The 20,174-nt window shown below is 44.2% G+C and overlaps 1 protein-coding gene across 1 annotated transcript in view; it reads left to right on the plus strand.

The window, feature by feature from the left end:
- The window catches only part of ZNF638 (zinc finger protein 638), a 1,461,093-nt gene that overhangs the window by 797,028 nt on the left and 643,891 nt on the right, over positions 1 to 20,174 (plus strand). Inside the window, exon 2 of the mRNA XM_044081651.1 lies at positions 16,559 to 18,164. Within this exon, the coding sequence (XP_043937586.1) occupies positions 16,559 to 18,164 (1,606 nt within the window). The remainder of the gene's footprint in view (positions 1 to 16,558; positions 18,165 to 20,174) is intronic.

A 20,174-nucleotide genomic window follows, 5' to 3' on the forward strand; every position in this document is an offset into this window, starting at 1 on the left:
TAAAAAGTGTATGGTCCCAGCATTGCCACAGTCTAGACACAGATTGCTGTCTTGCCTAGTCTACAAAAGGAATTCCATTGGTGGACCATGGCATGTCTTCACAACAAAGGGGAAGCCTTCAGTCTGCTTCCAGCCAGCCAAGTGTTAACCACAGACACCTCGGATTACGCATGGGGAGCCCACTTGCAGGGAAAAGGTCTGCAAGGTTTTTGGACAGAGGATCAGAAGCACCTGCATATCCATTTAAGAGATGTTAGCTGTACAGAATGCCCTCTTGGCTTTCAGGGACCTTCTACAATCAGGACAACTACTGATATGGACAGACAACACCACAGTTATGTGGTACATAAGTAAGGGGGTTCACACTCCTACCCCCTTTGCAGACTAGCCATGACTCTTTGGAACACAGCTCTAGCTTGCAAAGTGGATCTACAAGCTCAGTTTCTGCCAGGGAAACAAAATATTGTGGCAGACAGCCTGAGCAGGAACCTGTCAAACCCACACGAGTGGATGCTAGACTCCCAAATATTCAAGATGATTACAGAAGCCTGAGGCTGCCCGGACATAGATCTATTTGCATCCCCCCTCAATCCACCAGTAACAGATTTTTTGCACAAGGACATTTCATAAGCTAGCATGGAAAGTGGATGCACTATCATTCAGTTGGAGAAACCTCTCTGGGTATGCCTTTCCGCCACTACCTCTTCTTCCACGGGTGTTATTAAAGATCAAGCAGGACAAGCCCAAGATGATGATTTTACTGGCCCCACATTGGCCTTGTCAATTTTGGTACTCAACACCGATTAATCTATTCCAGGAGCCGCCTTGGATTTTACCTCAGATTCCAAATCTTTTGTCCCAACATCAGGGCCAGGTTCTGCGCACTCATGTCAAAACTCTCAGCCTGGCGAATTCAGGGTCTATGATTAATCCTTTTCTTCCCAAACAGGTCATGGATGTCATTTTAGAAGCCAGACGGCCTAGCACTAGAAAGTTTTTTGTAGGTAAATGGAAGAGATTTTGCCCCTGGATGCATGCTCAGGATTCGGATCCCCTCATTCCTAACATTCCAGTGATTTTACTTTACCTGACAGACATGCTACATAAGGGTTTATCCTCCTCCATAAAAATACATGCCTCCGCTATCTCTGCACATTACAATACAGATCCTCCAATCTTTTCCCATCCACTTCTGAAACAATATCTCCGAGGAGCAAAGAATTTAAGGCCCCCTAGGACATCACCCATACCTGCCTGGGACCTCAACTATGTTCTGGAAAAATGAGCCTGCTGCCACATCTGATCTTAAAGGAGTACCGCACCCACAGACTCAAAAAAACATGTTTAAAACATCATGGCATGATGTTTCCTACATTTTAACAGCACTCTGGGATTATTTACAGGATTTTAAATATTTTTATATGTAATTCCAGACTCTGACCACCTGGAGGCTGGCATATTGACGTGGTTTGGATGTCAGGTTGCCATCCAGTATCCCAGAAATCATTATTGGGCTCAAAAATGTTACATCATGCAGCCCTCCGTTTGCCTAAAGTTCCTGTCATTTCATAGATGTTGCATGCGTACAAAGTACTGAGTAAAATAGAACAGTGTAAGTAACATTCCCTGCTGCTGGATGATTACTCAAAACAGAAACAGTGCAAATGCCACAGAACACACTCAAAGTGCTGTTTACTGCTGCCTTTTTTTCTAATTTAGTTTAAATGGCACTAATTTGTGAGACAATGAATTCCAGTCCATTTACTTCTCCCCTCCCCCATAACACTTAGTTTTCCTAGCTGTCAAGGTCCTGAGGGTAATTTGACCTGGTAATTCCATTGATTGTCAGATCTCAGCAGGGTGCTTGATTCATGTAATTTAATCTTTGCTCTAGCATTTCCTTTGTTAGAGGGGACATTTTTTGCTGCACTATAGCCATGGCCTTACTTGATTGCAATCACATCCAGTAAGGTCTTGCACCAAGGAGCTAAAGAATAAAACATTTATACTATTAACCAGTTTAGATCTTTATTAATTTAAGTGTTAAGGTATCACTTCATGCTTCCACCTTGTTAAAAATTGAGATTTACATGTGCAAAGTGTGTTGGTATGCAGTGTTTGCCTTCATATGTTTTTACTTGGTTGGTTTGCAAAAAAAAACTTTTGCAGTGTCCCTGGATTTGTCTTTGTACATACAAACCACATTGCTACATTTTCCCCTTCCTTTTTCTTGTGTCCAGAAGTCACTTACAACAAAGTAAATGTTTTATTGATTTTTTTTTTTTAAATAAAGGACATCAAGGTTAACTTACCTTGAATCAGATAATGGATGCCACTGCAAAGAATCACTGTTTAAATATTTGTGCATGGACAAAATCCCTTACTAAATCTATTTGCCAGCCTCCAGTTCAATTGGTGCTATGGCTTTAATATACTGGTGTGTTTGCTCATGCCTTCAAAATATCTCCACCATTATATACCAGTTTTGCAGTGTAGTAACCACCTGACATGCCCATACATCTTTAGCCATCAATATGCAGCTACTCCTGTTCATGTGGGTATGTGAATTTATTTTCAGACTTAAGTGTGGAAGCTGCACTGAATAGGTGCTTGTTCAGGTTTCACATGGTGCTTGCTTAGAGCTACTCTCATGTTAAGCCGCTATGAATATGTTGCACTGCCACCTCTGATACCAGGGTAATGTTTTAATCTTTCTATTCCCGCACTGCACACTAGCGGTATCTGGTGTAAATACAACAGAGAAGTATGCAAGCGATACACCACCTAAGCATCATTTGCCGTGCAGAATGTACAAGTATGCATACCAAATTTCTGTGTTTCCAAACATTGGTGTTACTACACTACTACTGAATAAAATAAACAACACTCAGGCTGGGGGAAGGACAAGGGAGCCATGACATCACAGAATGGGTGGGTCTTATTATTTTAGTTAGAATGAGATTACTGCTGTGGTGATGTCACTTTGGGGGAGGGAATTAATTTAAAAAAAAAAAAAAAAAGTACCTGCACTGCCTGGCCTCGATGTCCGTAATTGGGCGACTCCAGCAAGCTTTATTCAAACGTGAGAGAATCATTTTGTAAGTGAAACCATCACAGTATGAGAAGGTAGGCTTCTGTTACAGAAGTAAGGGGAATTATAAAAATTGTAAATGCTTTATTGTTGTTGCTTTACAGAGGACAATGTAAATAGGGAGGAAAAGGGCCGTGAAGTTGAGGAATAAATTGGAGAAACCTGTGTATTTATCATGGAAGACTGTTATCCTGCTGGCTTTGACTTCAGCCAGGAGAGTCTGAGTTACAAGCACTCATGGCTTTTTCACCAAGATAGGGAGTCTTTAAGGACTAATCCTACTTTCATGCCTAAAGTGGTTTTTAAAGTGGCTTTAAATAAAACTATTCACCTGCCAACTTTTTTCACTAATCCACAAAATAAGGGGGAAAGGATCTTGCATTCCTTGGATGTACACAGACAACTTCCTTACCTGGACAGAACCAAGGATATCAGGAAAACAGAGCAGCTGTTTGTTTCTTATGCAACAAATTCCCAAGGCAAAGCTATTTCAAAATGGACCATTTATAAATGGATTGCTCATGGAATCAGATTGTTACTCATCATTGAAAGCAAATCCCAGGAAAAATTAGGACTCGCTCTACCAGAGCTGCTGCTACTTCAGCTGCCTTTCTCAGGGGAGTACCTACCAAAGATATTTTGGAAGCTGCAACTTGGAGTTCAGTGCCTACTTTCGCTAAGCACTACATTCTCCCTCTTTACTCTAAATCTAGGGCAGGCTTTGCTTCTGCAATCTTGCAGGGCCTTCTAGCCGCCCCTTCTACTCTAACCTCCACCCTTTATCTCAGCTTTGGGATTCAACCCTACAGTGATGACTGCAACAGTGAAACCCGATGAACATAGTACAGTTGTGTACACTTACATAAATGTAGATGTTAGTGTCTTCACTGTTGCAGTCTGGGTTACCCTCCCTCCTGACCCCTCTTATATTTTCATTAGTGTGGTTTCCTACTTCACCCTTCTGAGGTGTATGTGCTTCAGGGTATGGGGTTTGCTGTATGTTACTTTTTTTGTTTTACTATTAGCCTTCATTTTTGGGCACCTGACATCTGGGGCAAGAAAAACTGGAGAACATGGCGTCAGCTGGCAGCTTTGTACTCCTAGCGCTCTGACGTTAGGGAGCATGACTGAACAGCCGACGCCGGACCCAGACTTTGGGATTCTGGCCGACCAAGGACTGCCTGCCGGCAGGAAGAACCCTACAGTGGTGACTGCAACAGTGAAGACACTCTAACATCTACATTTATGGTAAGTGTACACAACTGTACTGTTTTTTTGCCTGTTATTGCTGCTGTCCAATTTGTCATACAACAGTCGTTAGCACTTTAAACACCCCTTTTCACTCCTACATACCTTTGTTTCCCGAGAACGCTGATAATTACTCGTTTTAAAAATGTGGTTGCGATAATACCAAAGTACCCAACATTTAATACAGTTCAAAAAAGTAAGCAAGCAATCATAATTTTGCAGCGTGCAACTTCAGAAAGCCCAGAATTGAAATATATAGTCAAACTCTGTGATTGACCTGATTTCAATCTTGGTTTTCATGTCAGTTCCCTAAATTCCATTCTTTATTCCCACATGCCATCTTTTGAAACCTTTTCAAGTACAGCAAATCCATATTTTTCAGTATTTTTGTTCCAGCACTTTGACATTTGTAAGGGTATAGCATTTATTTTTGTTACCCTTACTATTATTGCAGAGGTGTTCATATATTTTTCTAAGAAAAATACTCTTTTCCTACATAAAATCCCTTAAATCCAGACAAAGCAATATATCGGAACCCATTAGTCACACATGAGGCAGTTGCGTTTAAAATTAATTCCACCATTTGCCTACTGTGAGACTCTGAGCAAGTTGCTTAATAGACAGTGCTGTTCTTACCAATTTTAGGCTGGAAGGAAGAACATGCTTGCCCACACACCCACACATTCCTTCTCTCACTGACTTGATTGGGCCCAATTTCTCAAGTTAAATCCAGTAGAGTAGAGCAATATGAAAGTGGTAAAGCCTTCAGTTACATTTTCAACTGTCTGAAATGTTTATATAGCTTCAAATCAAAACCGAACATAGAAGCTGAAATAGTGGTACATGGTGCTCATTCCGCTCTGAGTTTCCTGCAGAATTGCACTGGACTACCTACTATTGCTTGGCTGTAAGGAGGTGGAACCTGCTGCTTACAGCTACTGTTGGCTGGTTCTACTGTACACCTGCTGCTGCTTGTGCTGTATGCTGGGCTGGCCATGGAAACAGGCGAGACTTGAGTTTTATTTTGTGCTGTAAGAGAGTTAAATTTTGTGGCTGTCGGTGGTGCCCCCCCCCCCAAAAAAAAAAGCTGTGGGCCATGGGCAGCCACCAGTTTTGCTCCTGTTTAATCTGCCACTTGTTAGCATATATGGGCGATCGGCAGTCTCTGCGTGTGATTTACACTAAAGGCACCTTATTTTCTCCACCTGTGGATCGCTTATTTGGGAGTTACCCTTTAGCTACTGTTTTTGTTCCATTCAGATAGCAAAGAAAATAGTGTGTGTTAGGGGGTTTGACAGGACTGTACCTCTTAGCTGTTAGTATGCCAGAACATCATGTTAATTGCCAACTGTCCCTGCTGGATAGCGGTCAGTAGTACATCATCAGGCAGGGGGATGCTCCTGTCTTTGTCCCCTTGCAGATAGCAATGTAGGCATGTAAGATTTCTCAGACATCAGGCTTGACCCTCATGGCAGCCTACATTCCTTCATAAGAGAATGTTTTGGCAGGCCAAGCACAACCCAGGTTAGATCCACATGAGTGGATGCTCAACTGGGATCTCTAGATCAAGCTAATAAGTTTTTTTGCCAGTAGTGAGTGATTTTTGCTTTCCAGAAAAGGCAGCTGGGACTTCTGCTACAGAATAGCCGTGTCAGCTTCCAGAAACTAAATGGCTTCATGAATTGAACAGGTGCATTTCTGGGCATTTTTTTATTCGTTTATCTCCAGGGTATTGTAGAAGGTAAAGTAAGAAGTCCAGAAGTTGTACTGATAGCCTTCGCCCTCCTTTGACCCAAGCAGTTTTGGTTCTTCCTGTCAAGTTTAGCAAGGGCAGAGTGGGTAATTTTGCCTCGGCATGTGAATATTTTGATCTAGAAAAAAGTGTTACCACTGCATTCCAACTAGATACCCTGAGGCTGAGTATTCAGAGGAGGTGAAACTCATCCCTTTTAGATACATTTTCAGAAGATATGCCAAGTATTATGAAGAAGGCTTGGAAACGAAACCCTATCCCTTTGGTGCTTGTCCAGAGACAATGACCTGAATGCATCCGGGGTGTCATTGGTCCTGAATTGCCGGACCTTTCACAAAACTGGCTTCTTTTTGCGTCTTTAAAGGTTCAAGTTTTTTGTTTTAGCTTTGTCTACGTCTGAAGCCTCCATTGACCTTTCAGCTACCAATGAAACAGTTTCTAAAAGGAGTTGGATTGTAGACTGCACAAGGCGATGTTCCAGCATGTCACCACAACTGTTTGAGAGGTAAACTTGGCCTCCTTTGAACAGCTGCCTTGGATGTCCCTCCTTGTGCTTATTGGGAAGGTGCTGTTCTTTGGGTCTGTGACATCTACTATGCAAATCTCCTCTCCAAGTATTAATGTGCAGGGAACCATTTATTGATCTTTTTCACAAAGGTAATGGATCCCTTTGCACCAGTCTCTCTCGTGCCAAAAGTAGGGATGAAGAGTTCCTTGAATTGGGTCATTCACCTCACTGTGTTTTTCTGTAATGAACTGTGTAAGCTTTGGATGTGCATAAAAGATATTACTTGAACAAAATATTTCTAAAAAAAAAAACGTGTCCTTTTTGTAAAAGGAATGGAAGGGAATCCTGTAAACACACTGCTGTGAAGTAGCTTGCCCCATGTATCTGCTTCTGCTCTTCCACCTTTGGAAAGCCAGTGCCACAGCTTTTTAAAATCTGTTCAGCAAGAGCCCACCAGTCAGTAGCATCCTTCAGAAGGGTTCATACCTAGCGTGTTTTGGAGGCAGCTGCTAGATCTCCGTTAACACGAACTGTCATATTCCAGAATTTGCATCCAGGACTCATTTGCTGGTGCTGTCCTGCAAGCATTGCTGTCCTAGAGTGCCAGTCAGAACAGACATACACTACTCCAGTGCTCTGAGAGTCCTGCCGTTTTGTTGAGAACTGCAAAGTGTGTAATTATAAGGAACCTGGTATGTTTAAGTGAAGAACGTACCTTAATTTTGCAGTGTTTGAGTATGTTTGCTGTTGTGGTCCACATTTCTTCCAAGTTTGCCATTTGTCATGCTTGTGCATTTTTTGCTGGGGTGGGTACCATCTTTCACCTGTCTCATCTCCCCAACAGTCCCCCACCTTTTGAACTTGCATAAAGCCCATAGAGGTGGAGATTGGGGCTTTGTGGATTTGGTCTTTTTTCAGGGGCGTATCCCATTTTCTTGGGTCTATTTTGTTCTCTGGTGCCAGGGTAAAAAAATATCCAAAAATGGTGTTGGCCAGCATCTCTCATCACTTACTTGCAATTGGGAGAGTCTGCTGAGGCCACTGGAGGAAACAAAAAGCTGTATAAGTTCTGCCAAGCTATTGGCCTACCTGCAGATAAGATATCCTATTGATTACAAAAGGGAGTGCACTTAAACATGTGCAATTATTTTAAATTCCTAACCACTGTAGTTGTTTATAGGAAATGAAATTCCTGTATGCCTCTCAATGACTGATTCCAAACTTGGTCACAGACCAAAAGGAATGTAGTTTTCGACTCTGATATCAAGCTGTTAAGGACACTCTACTGCAGAACCAAGAAATGCCCGTAGTTGAATTAATCTTCTCCATGTCATGGTATGATTTGTGGTTTAAATCTGCTGTATATTTCTATCCCTTTGGGAGTATGAATTGATTAAGGCTACTATGAAACTTTCCACTTGTTTACTATCGCCTGCTGTTTGGAATATTTCATTTGGGTAGAAAGGTATTCTCTGCTGCCTTAGGTCAGTAGTAACTTTCAGGTCGTTTTGTACACCTGTACCATTGGTCTTTAATCAAAGTGCATACATCTGGCATGTCCGCTCATTGTGACCTTCTGGGGGGGGGGGGGCAAGATTATGGCTCATCATATGCTCCAGTATTTCTTGCAACTATTCTATGCATTGTCCTTTTAAAGAGTATACTTTAGGACTTCTGTTCCATGCTTGACCGGTTTCAGTGTAGTCTTATGCCTGTTAATACACTAGAAGTGAAATGGGTGGTTTGGAAGATGTTACTTGGGGGGACTGTTGCTGCTGCTCATGGAATGTTTCATCTTTAGGCCCTTTACTGTAGAGTGCATTTTGCCTTTCACAAGTGTCAGGTGCCTGTAAGGATTTAACCCACTATCTGAAGTAGTTAACTTCATTTGATCAGCAACCTGTGGGTATTTGATCCGACCCGAATCCGAGCCGGCAGCTTTCCAAGCTAAAGATCAGAGCTCCAAGCTCCACCCCCTTACCCATAATACCCTGCTACCTCCCACTAGTCCCCAGATCTAGTTTGCCTCTGCTTCCTGAAGCACGAGTGACTAGCTCCTGGCGGTTTTGTGAGTGGTTTAAAAGGATTTTTTGATCTTCTCCCCCCCCCCCCCAACTAAAATTGTGTGTATTAATCGACCCTTAGTCTTTTTAGTTTAAATTGTTTTAGTAGTCAGTTTTAACTTTTCCCTTCCCCTTATCTGTGTGTGAGGGTGTGTGAGTTGTCATGGCCTAAGGCCATTTTTTCTAAATGCTCTGAGTGTGGCCATAAGCTGTCCCCAGCTGATGGCCGCAGCCAGTGCATTATTTGCCTGGGGGTGGCGCATTTGTCATTAGGCTGCCAGATCTGTGCCGCCTTTAACCCCCGGGCTTTGAGGGACAGGAGGACAAAGTTAATCTTTGTGGGCCTTTTGCCCTCGGATTCTGCTTCTTCCTCCTCTTCCTCAGTGGCGCCAGCTGCGGCTGTGGCTGTTAAGCCAACCGTTTCTGCTCCCCTGGCCGGGACTCAGACTCCCACTGTGTCCCAAGGAGAGAGGGACCCCAGAAAGAAAGATAGGCAAGATAGAGTGAAGGAAAGAGACAAGGACAGGTAGAGGCATAGGAGCCACAAGCGGTGGGCTGATTCTGCCCCCTCGGCCCTGCCGGCTAAGCAGCTCTGTTCTCCCTTGAAGGTGTCCAGGTCTCTCCCCCCCCCCCTCTCGGCTCCGTTCTCCACGTTTCTCTCCGGAGCTGGAGGAGGAGACCCGGTCACCTTCGAGGTCGTCTAGGCGGCCTTCCCAGCCAGCCTCGGTGGCTTCTAGGTAGACAAGGAGCCTTCCGGACACTGACATGGACCGGGTGATGCGTCGCTTCCTTCAGGCCGAGATGCAGATGGGAGTGCTCTTGCCTCACCCCCCCCCTCCGGCGAGGAGCTCGGCCCCCTTCTTTGTCCCTATTGCTCCTTCTCCGATCCATTATTGGGTTTCGGAGCAGTCTGATCCGGGGAGCCGGCGCCGATAGTAATCACTACTTCGGCTTTACCCTAGAGTTTGTCTGGTCCTTTTTCGGATCTGAGCTCTCGGAGCTGTGAGCCGAGCCTTGGATCCGGAGGGGTGAGTGTCTTCGGCTCCGATGCGGTCAGAGCACACTTCTCTTTCGGGTCCGATCGCTCCGGCGACTATCCACACGTCAGATCCTTAGGGGGCTGCTCTCTTATCCCAGGGAGAGCGGTTCACCTTTGGCCTTTGACGTCGTGTAGAGGGTCCTCTCAAGGGATTTGAGGCCCCAGGCTCGTGCTATGGATCCACCTGCCATTCCCTCACAGATGGGCCTGTCTTCCATCATCCGGCCCCTGGGACAGCCTGCGTCTACGTCCCAGATGGTTTCTCTAGAGGAACAGGACCTGGTTGGTGAGCCCTCCTCAGACAAACCCCCCCCGAGGAGGTCCCTCCTCAGACAACCCCCCCCCCCCGAGGAGGTTCCTCACAAACGAAAGTGTAAAAGGAGGCACTTGGACTGCCCAGAGTCCCTCACAGAAGACACTGACTTGGAGGAAGGGGAAGGTTCCCCAGGTCACCCCCCCGAGGACGTCTCCTTTGGAGACATCATGGAGATGCTGCGCATTAGAGGGGGGTGGTCAGCCCAAAAACCTTACTCGGATGAGTCTGTTTCTGGAGGCGTTTGACACAGGGCCATCTACCTCTTGGGGTGTCCCCTCCGGCCGACCCCCTGGTAGATCTTATAACTACCAGGGTGTGAAAGGAGCCGGACACTGTAGAGCCAATTCCCAGGAGACCAGATAAGATCCTTAGTCCCCCGACAGACAGGACAGCGTGGAGTAAAGGTTCCCCAGTAGATGCCATGGTGGTGGCGGCTGCCATCAAGAAGGAACTGGCACAGGATAGTTCCTCTGTACATCCTCTCGACAAGGAGTCTCGGACGATGGACCGCATTGTAAAGCGGATGTTCGCTTCAGCCACCTTCTCCGTAAGGGCGCTGAACTACTTGGCACAATTCGGCTTCAGCGGGATCTAGTCAGAGTACGCTGGTTCACCCCCGGAGTCCATGTCTGCCAAGGACAAATGAACCTTCTCGGCACGAATGGCCACTCTAAAATAGATATCCAACACATCTATGCGGTTTCTCTCCCATGCCACGGAGGGGGCGGCTAGAGCCAGCGAAGCAGGCATCTCCTTACGGCGTCATGCCTGGCACCGTCTTTGTGATACCCTTCAAGGCATCCTTCGCTAACGCTCCCTTTGACGGTTCTACGCTGTTTGGCAAGACCGTCCACGATACGCTACTCCAGAGCAAGAAAGACGGGAAGACGTCTGCTGTTGGAATCCGCTTCTTGGCTCCTCAAAGGTCCTTTTCCAGGAACCAGAGAGGACAAAAGAAGATGTGGTTCCGGAAATCTCAACAATCCAGTTATGCTCTGGACCCTTTGTCCTTCAGCGGCAGGGGAGGACAAGGCTGACACCGGCACAGAGGCAGAGGGGGGGGCCGAAGGATTTCTGGTTGAGGGAACCCTTTACCGACCCGCGCAGCATCCCTGAGGGGTTGCCCGACTGCTCCTCTCTGGAGGCAGTCGGGGGGGGGGCGCGTTTCTCGGAACACCTAGCACATTGGGAGTCTATCACGACAGTTCGCTGGGTGCTCCGAATAATATCCAGAGGTTACTCTATCCCCTTCGTGAATCCTCCCCCTCAGTTGGGGCGCCTCCCCGATGTCCCACCCAATCAGAGGGAGGCGGCAGCTTTAGAGATAAAAGAGCTGCTAAGAAAAAGAGCCATCCAGCACGTCCCCCCAGACCAGTCTGGATCAGGCAATTACTCCAGGTTCTTTTTGGTGCCAAAAAAGACTGGGGACTTGAGGCCAATTCTCGACCTGTCTACATTGAACCTGTCTGTTGCCAAGGAGAAATTCCGGATGGTCACCATTCAATCTATTCTCCCCCTTCTGCAGGAGAATGACTGGATGTGCTCCATAGACCTCAAGGATGCGTACTATCACATTCTAATGAACAGGCGATCCAGGAGGTTTCTCCACTTTCGGTTGGGGGCCAGTCATCAGTTCAGGGTCCTCCCTTTTGGCCTCACCATAGCCCCCAGGGTGTTCACTAAGGTCATGGCAGTTGTAGCGGCCCACCTGAGGCTTCAGGGAATACATGTCTTTCCTTACCTGGATGACTGGCTCCTCGCTGCTCCCCACCAGGCATCTACTATGCTCGGCCAGGGATTATTTCCTGCATTTGGCCCACTAATTGGGGATCACTATAAATTACAAAAAATCGTCCCTTCAGCCCGTTCAGGTCCTGGACTTCATAGGGGCCAGAATACACGCTTCGGTCCAAGGCCTTCTTGACGTCGGACAGACTTCGCAACCTAACTCTTCACATTTTAGCTCTTCTACAGTCTCAGGCTCCACCAGTGGAATTAGTCCTGAGGGCTCTAGGGTCTATGGCGGTGGCTATCAACCTGTCACCCCTAGCACGCTTGAATATGAGGGTTCTTCAGTGAACCTTTACAGGTTCAGTGGTCCATCCTTCGACATCTGTTGTACTCCCCGATTCCCCTCAGCAGGGTTTGCAGGGAATCTCTGCTTTGGTGGCTCCATTCCCGAGAACTTCGGGAAGGGCGGCTCTTTTTGATGCCTGTACCCCAAGCCCCCGTGACCACGGACGCTTCACTCCTAGGGTGGGGGGGGGCATTGCATGGGCAGAACCGTCCAAGGCACGTGGACTCCAACAGAGATCGTTCTGCATGTCAGTGTGCTTCTAGCGCTGCAAGCTCTCCATGCCCTTCTTCCTCTAGGGACTATTGCAATTCAGACAGACATGTCAGTGGTCTGGTACATCAACAAACGGGGGCACCAGGTCTTGCCCTCTTTGCTGAGAGGCCATGAGAGTTTGGGAGTGGGTGATATCCACCAACCGTTTTCTACTAGCAACGCACATCCCGGGTCGGTCCAACATTTTAGCGGGCAAACTATCCTCTCACTTTACGAGTGGTCTCTGAACCCCTTAGTAGCGAAACAGATCTTCCTCAAATGGGGTCAGCCTTGCTGCGATCTGTTAGCATCACCTTCGAACGCAAAGTGCAGCAAGTTTTTCGCTCTAATCCCTCCACCGGGGAGAGCCCCAGAGACGCTCTAGTTCATGCTTGGCCATCTGGTGGTCTTTATGCTTATCGTCCTCTCCCATTAATGACAAAATTCTTGCAGAAAGCTCATCTGTTGGGGGAGCAAGGTTATCCTCATAGCCGCATTCTGGCCTCGTCGAACCTGGTTCCCATACCTGCGGTCTCATCTCATAGCTCCTCCTTGGATCTTAGATCCTATTCCGGATCGGATTTCTCATCCTTCGGGATTGAAAGCAACGAACCTGGACGACCTCAAGCTTTCCGCCTGTTTGATCCAGTTCTGTTAGTGGCTGGGACTCCTGGCATCTTGTCCGCAGTTAAATCTATCCGGGTGGAGGCACATAAGCCTTCTACCAGGGAAAGTCTACAACAGTAAATGGAAATGTTTTTCTATCTGGGCCAGGCATAGGAATTTGGACCCCTTTATGGCTCCCATTCCAGCAGTACTTGAGTTCTTATCTCACATTTTTCATCAGGGGGCCAGTTCTTCAACTATGAAGGCTCAAATGGCGGCCATCTCCCACTTCCACATCGGAGACCGTCTTGGTCCCTTAGCTTCCGCTAAGATCTGTAAGGCCTTCTTGAAGGGCACTTTTCTTTTAAGACCTCCTGTCAAGAATGCGGTTCCTCCGTGGGACCTAACCTTAGTCCTCCAGGCTCTTAACTGGCCCCCCCCCCCTTTGAGCCTGCAGCTTCGGTTGACTTCAAGTATTTGTCTTGGAAAACTGCCTTCTTAATTGGTATTACCTCTGCTAGAAGGGTATCGGAGCTTCAGGCCCTTTGTACTAAACCTATGTATCTTGTCTTCCATGAGAACAGAGTATCCCTCAGGACTGATCCCTCTTTTTTTACCTAAAGTGGCTTCCGAGGCTAACATCAACCAATCCATTAATCTGCCTGTTTTCTTCCCTAACTGCCAGAACAAAGGGGAGTACAGACTCCATTCATTAGATGTGTATAGACAGTTGCTCTTTTATTTGTACAGAACAGCTGCCTCTCGCAGGTAGGAGCAGCTCTGTTTCCTTTTGATAAGCCTTCCTTTGGTAAGCCAGTAACGAAGGTCACTCTAGCTAGGTGGATATCTCACTGCATTTTGCTCATGTACAAAATTTCTGGTCGGCCTGAGCCTGTGGGGGTTTGTGCTCTTTCTACCCGTTCTATGGCTACCTCTGCTGCTTTTTGGTCAAGGGTCACCTTGGATGATATTTGTTCTGCAGCTACTTGGGCTTCATCTCATACCTTTATTTTACATTATAAATTAGATCTGATATCCAGAGGGAGGGCAGCCTTTGGCTCTGCAGTGCTCCGGAATATTCTTCCTTGAGGGCCTCCCAAGTTTTTGGTAGCTGGGGACTCTGTCCCACAGGTTGCTGATCAAATGAAGTTAACTACTTCAGATAAAGAAGTTATGTACTCACCATAACGTTCCATTTGAGTAGATAACTTCATTTGTCAGCAACCGACCCCCCCCCCCCTCCATCCCCCTAACCTGTAGTTCGTTATCTGAATGATTTAAATGATTCACTCCTGGTATGTATCAGGTTAGGATGTTCAGGTTTTGCTTGTTTTGGTGCCGTCTGCTAATTGGGAAACTCGATCTGAGGACTGAGGGAGTTAACAGGGTATTATGGGTAAGGGGGAGGAGCTTGGAGCTCAGATCTCTAGCTTGGAAAGCTGCCGGCTCGGATCTGGGTCAGATCCGATAACCACAGGTTGCTGACAAATGAAGTTACCTACTCAGATAGAACGTTATGGTGAGTACATAACTTCTTTTTTCGTAGAAGTGGTGGTCAGTTGTCCTCAAATCAGTTGTTTTTTTGTCTCTTGGTGATTGATGATCAGGCACCTTCATAGTTTGTTGGATGCCCTGGTACTTTGAGTTATACCTGAAGCAAGTACTATAAGACAAAATTAGCTGCTTTGCATTGCTCCTGGGAGAAAAGGGCTAAAATGTTTCTGTCTGTACTTGTGTTTTCCTGTCACAAGAATATAGATTGTGTAGCTGTTGGTGATATGGAAAGCAAGGGTTGGATGTGGTTGTCAATGTTTGTATGTGATTTCAGTGTGGCTTGGCAAGAGATGCAGGCTTCTGTACATGGAGAAGCTGAAGACTGAAACGCAAGGCAAGCTGCAGAAGGGGATATCCCAATTATGTACCCACTGCAAAAGAATGCTTAGTATATCTGCAGACAGACTTTTGTCTGTTTTGGAAATTTATGTACAGTAATATGCAGCACTGCAAGATGACCATTGTTTAGATGTGATGTCTTGCAGTTTATACTGCAGTACATATATACCATTTCGTAAAAAAGTTCAGCTCTTTTACTGTAGTTTAATCTTAAAATAGCCAGATTTTTGAGTCCATAAAATACATTCAGTTAAGAATTTTTGATAACTTTTACAGTGCTGTGAATTGTGCGTACATATCACATTTGGGCTGCTTTGGGGGCTTTACAGTTGTGTAGGCAAACATACTTAGTGGTTATTACAAACTTTAATTTTCATGCTGCTGAAGTGAAGAAAATAAAAATACAGCTGCAGTGGAACAGGCGTATTTGTTTTGTAGCACTCTTACCAGCAAAGGGTAAGTAGCTGTTTCGGATGAAGCTAAATTGTTAGTTGTCCTACAGTTGACTGCAAATACAGTTGCCCGTTTTTCTTTGTGGAATTCAGTTTATGAACCCTTTTTGCATTTGTTTCTGAAAGTCTTCGTAGATCTCCAAGAAAATTGTTGGACCTTTGCTGTATACTGGCTGTGACATAAGGGATGTATTGTGCAGGGAAAATCAATTCAACAGTAGTTTCATCACTTTTAAAGGTCTTGCTTTCCCTTGCTCATCTTCCTTTGTTTTGAGGTCGAGACAAGGCCAACTGCCTGAAGACTGCTGAGTGTTTTCAACTGATTAGCTTTTTGTTCCTTGAACACTAGTTACTGTTTTTTTTTAGTACTGGAATTTGACATTGTTCTGTGGTTTCCCACCTTGTATCACATATATTCTCATTTAAATTGGATTTCGTATACATGTACGTACTTTGGATGTGCTCTTTGCTACTTTGTGTTCAGTGCTTTGGTATTTGTAATTTTTTGTTTTAATTTAAGTATAGAAGAAATGTTCCATGCACTTGTCAAATGTCATTTTTTCATTCTTCGTGGAGACTCGGATTCAACTTTGTAAGTGCTACGTTATTGAGATTTCTGGAGTAACGCACCCTTAGTTTAATCACGTTTTACCATTAGAATCCAAATGCTAGAATACCAGCAAAGTGGATTGAAGAATCGTGTCGATGTGAAAGGTTGCTCCACTTGCATCTCTTAAGATGGTAAACCTCTGTCCATTCTAATTTGGTATGCTGCTTAAAACTGGAGTCAGTGTGAATAATCAAATGAGTGTACAGTATGCTCACTTTTGAATTCTCTTCTATGGATTTTCTTTAAATGTATGCAATTTGGAGGTGTCTGTACCCACCTTGTGTCAATTAAAAGGATGCAATGTGAACTTCCACTGTGTACAGATTGGCTGCAGACGTCTATGCAGTCACAACATTGAAAGTAACAATGGAAATCTGCTACCTTTTTTGAACATGCAGACTTGGAATAAGGGGAAGCTGTTCTGTTTAGGCAGAGGTGAAAAGTAGATTTTACTTCTATTACTGTACTTTACCACCAATTTGTTGTAATGTCCTAATTCAGTCTATTTTATTTTCTTATCAGAAGTTGGAAATGTGTTGAACATTAGTGCAGTTTTTAATTTAAATGTTTTGCTGAATGGCTTTAGAATCCACAGCACACTAAATTTGCTGAAACAAAAAATAATCTAATATTTGTGTTTTAACTTGCAGCTTTGTGTTGTTGGAAAATTGTTCTCCAGTTGTGAATTCCTTCAACCTTGGCAGTACGAGCCCATTTCTGTTGGGCCCATCTACTTTACAACTTGCTCAGATTAAGACATATTTGGCTCTTCAACAGTTGACATCCGGCTACTCTCCGTCGTCATATACTCTTCTAAACCAGGCACTGTTGAAGGTCACAATGTCACGCCCAATGTTTAATCCTAGGGGATCTTTTTCATCACCAAGATATCCTAATCAGGGTGGATCAAACATGCCTCGCGGACCTTTCATGGGAGGTATGAGAATGGAAGGAAGTAGACCTAGAATGGGTTCAGAAGGCCATGCGTTCAGAGGACTGCCACAGGGTTTCACAGTCAGCGAAGCATTTACCAGGCTGCATGCACTTGGGTTGCAGACACCTGGTCAGGATAGATCAAAAATGATGGATGTACAGCTGCCACAGCATAGAGAGGATCCTCGCTTGACAAAAGAGCAACTCGATATCCCAGATTTACCCCTCGGAATGGGTGTGCAGGAGTCGCCACCAATAAATCGTTCTGAACATGGCCAGTGGCCCTATGCGGGTACTCGTACAGAGCATATGCCAACTGACTTTGGTAGTTCCCGGCTTGATGAGCCAAGTCCAAGAAGTCAAAACAGATATAATTCAGAGAGTGCTTCTAGTATTCTGGCAAGCTTTGGATTGTCGAATGAAGACCTGGAAGAACTGAGCCATTACCCAGATGATCAACTGACTCCTGAAAACATGCCTTTAATCTTAAGAGAGATTCGGATGCGCAAGCTCAGTCGACCAGAGGAGCCTAGTTCTGGTTTTTCTTTTGGTAAAGATACAGAAAACATTGTAAAGGGCAATGTAATAGATTACGGACATGCAAGCAAATATGGGTACTCTGAAGATCCTCTTGAAAGGATGCTTGATTCTGACTTGCCAAATCAGGATATTGAACGACCTAAATATGATTGTTTGCCTGAGACTTCAGTGAGTAGTATGAGGGGTTCAAGAGAGTTTCCTTCACAAATGTGTAATGAACCACCTTTACAAAGTGTAACTCAGCCAGCCTTTCCAGGCAGTAAAAGAGATGAAAAGGTTAAGCCAGTTAGTGAGGAAAATGTACAGCCTGGCCTTCCAATTGAAGCATTAGTTACATCTGTTGGTGACTCGCGCAATAAAAATAAACCACCTGGTAAGAATGGACCTGTACGCAACCTGAAAAATTTAGAAAACCAGAATTCACAGAGTTTTGGCATTCAGAGCTCCCAGAACTTTGGAAGTCAAGCCCCACCAAACTTTGGAAACCAAGCCCCATTACCGTATGGAAATCACCCCCCTGCGACATTTGGTAACCAGCCACCTGCGGCATTTGGAAGTAGTGCTCCACCGATGTTTGGTAACCAGGCTGCAGGCACTGCTCTAGCTCAGCCTACTTTTCCTGTTGCGCAAGGACCCTGGAAACCACCACCTGCAACACCATCTGATGTCAAAGTCACCAAAAAACTGCCCACTCCTTCTATGATGAATGATTATTATGCTACTACACCGAGAATATATCCCCATATGTGCTCTCTGTGTAATGTAGAGTGTAGACATTTAAAGGTGAGTTTAGTATATTGTAAAACTTTACACACCCTTGAACTTCCCAGAAGTTTTCTTTTTGTGCTTTTGTATAGTAGATATATAAGCAAATTAACCTATTAGAAACCTTACTAGAAGTGCGTGCCTTCCTGTGTGTTAGAATTTTATTTTTGAGTTGTGGGTTGAGGGATCTAAAACTGAGGGTTTTTTTTTCCCTAAAAGTAGGTTTTGCAGTGCTTGACACTAATGTATAATGGACGTTCCTGTGTTTTTGTGTTTTAGAAATGAAGTCCAGGAGGCAATTAAATGGAGCTCTAGTTAAATAGTTTTTTCCCCTTCTCCCTTTGTGTTAGAAACCTTATGTGAGCTGTTGCACAGAACTGACTTGTATTGAATCATTTGACAAAGTCGTCTGATAAAAAGTCATGTTAACTAATGTCCTAGTCACTTGCCTGTTTTCTTTGTAGTGCTAGGACAGATAACTTGTGCAGTTGTCTGCTTATTTAAAAAAACTGCATAATGGCAGAATTGGAAGGTCTGGAAAACAAATATCCACAGAGTTTGTCAAAGTTCTCTGGAGATGAGTATACCAGGAGCAGTTGATTTTTCTGCGGCATACTTTAATACCGTCTTTTAGATTAAGTAGTACATAGCTAAAGAGGAAGAGCTTCATGTTGGAAGGTTCCCACAGTGTGTATGGAATTTGGGCAGTATATACTGAGACGCATACAGTACTGGACAAAGGAAGTACAGCTTGCTGCTGAAAATCTGGTATTTGCTGTGAAGAGTTGCTTTATAACTTCATTTATTGTCATGCTTTTGCTTGAGAAGCTGACTTCAGTTCATCTAGCAACAGTTCATTTTCTTAGTAAAACGGAGGCATGGATCTGAGTGTGTTAGAAAATCAAACCGAATAAAAGTTAAATTTTTTGGAACATCTGAACGAGGGAAACAGTCTGTTTCCTTTTGTGTTCCACATTTTTAGTTGTGATGCTTGCAAGCCATGAAGACTTTAATGGTGGTGTTGATTGCATATTGAAGTTAAATTTTTCTTTGTATGCAACACCAAAACTAACCAGGATGGAATTTACAAATACAAGAACTGTAGCCTTTCATGAGGCTTGGAAAAGTTGATCAGTTTTTGTTTTTAACATGTGAAGGCTTATTTGGAGGTTTGCCTGGTTGACACTAAAACAGAAAATGGTACTGTTTAAACCTTGGAAGCTGTACTTTAAACTATCATTTTGGATTTTAAGAAGCTTCTCCTTGCTTAGGAAGTTAGCAAGTATGCGTAGTCTGGAAAACTGAGGGTGATGTCCTGACAGGTTATGAAGAGAGACTGATTCATACCTGAGTGGATATTGAATTTATACAAATTGATTAACTTGAATTGCAGCTCAAATTTAAGGATTGTTGTTTAGATTCTCTATTTGTATGTTGTATTACAGATATATATATTTTTTTAAGCTCTGGAGTTTACCCCCCTTTTCACAGATGGGATTGCAGTAGCATTTAACACATGGTGCTATTATAGAATTGTTTTTGAATGCTATTCCCTTTAACATGAGTGATAGGTTAAGTCTTTATTTCAGTTTTTTGGTGCAAATTTTTTTTTTTTTTTTTTCGAGCTATACTGCCCTTTTTGCTGCTCATGAAGACTGGGTGCTTAGAACTACGCTAATTTAATTTGCAGTTTTATTTATTGGAATTATGACTTTGCTTTGCTGTATGAAGGAATTGACCAGTACTTTATACGTTTTTCTATAGATGGCAGCCTTTTAAATTCTAAAATGAGGATGCACATTACCCCATATTTGCCCCCTTTTTTTCTTCTGCAGCTGTGCTGCATCTGTAATCTGTGAATATTAAACTTCAAGTGCTAGCGCTTGGTTATAAATTGAAGATGCAATATTCACTTCAGTAGAATGAACACTGAAGATTTAATAAATATGATGGAGCAAGTTTAGATGGCACTTCCCAGTGGTATTGCTGATCTTGAAACCACCATCTCAAATTAAGTGATGTGAAGAA

This window comes from Protopterus annectens, chromosome 8.part1 (assembly GCF_019279795.1).
Source record: "Protopterus annectens isolate FY-2018-M chromosome 8.part1, PAN1.0, whole genome shotgun sequence".
Lineage (NCBI taxonomy): Eukaryota > Metazoa > Chordata > Ceratodontiformes > Protopteridae > Protopterus > Protopterus annectens.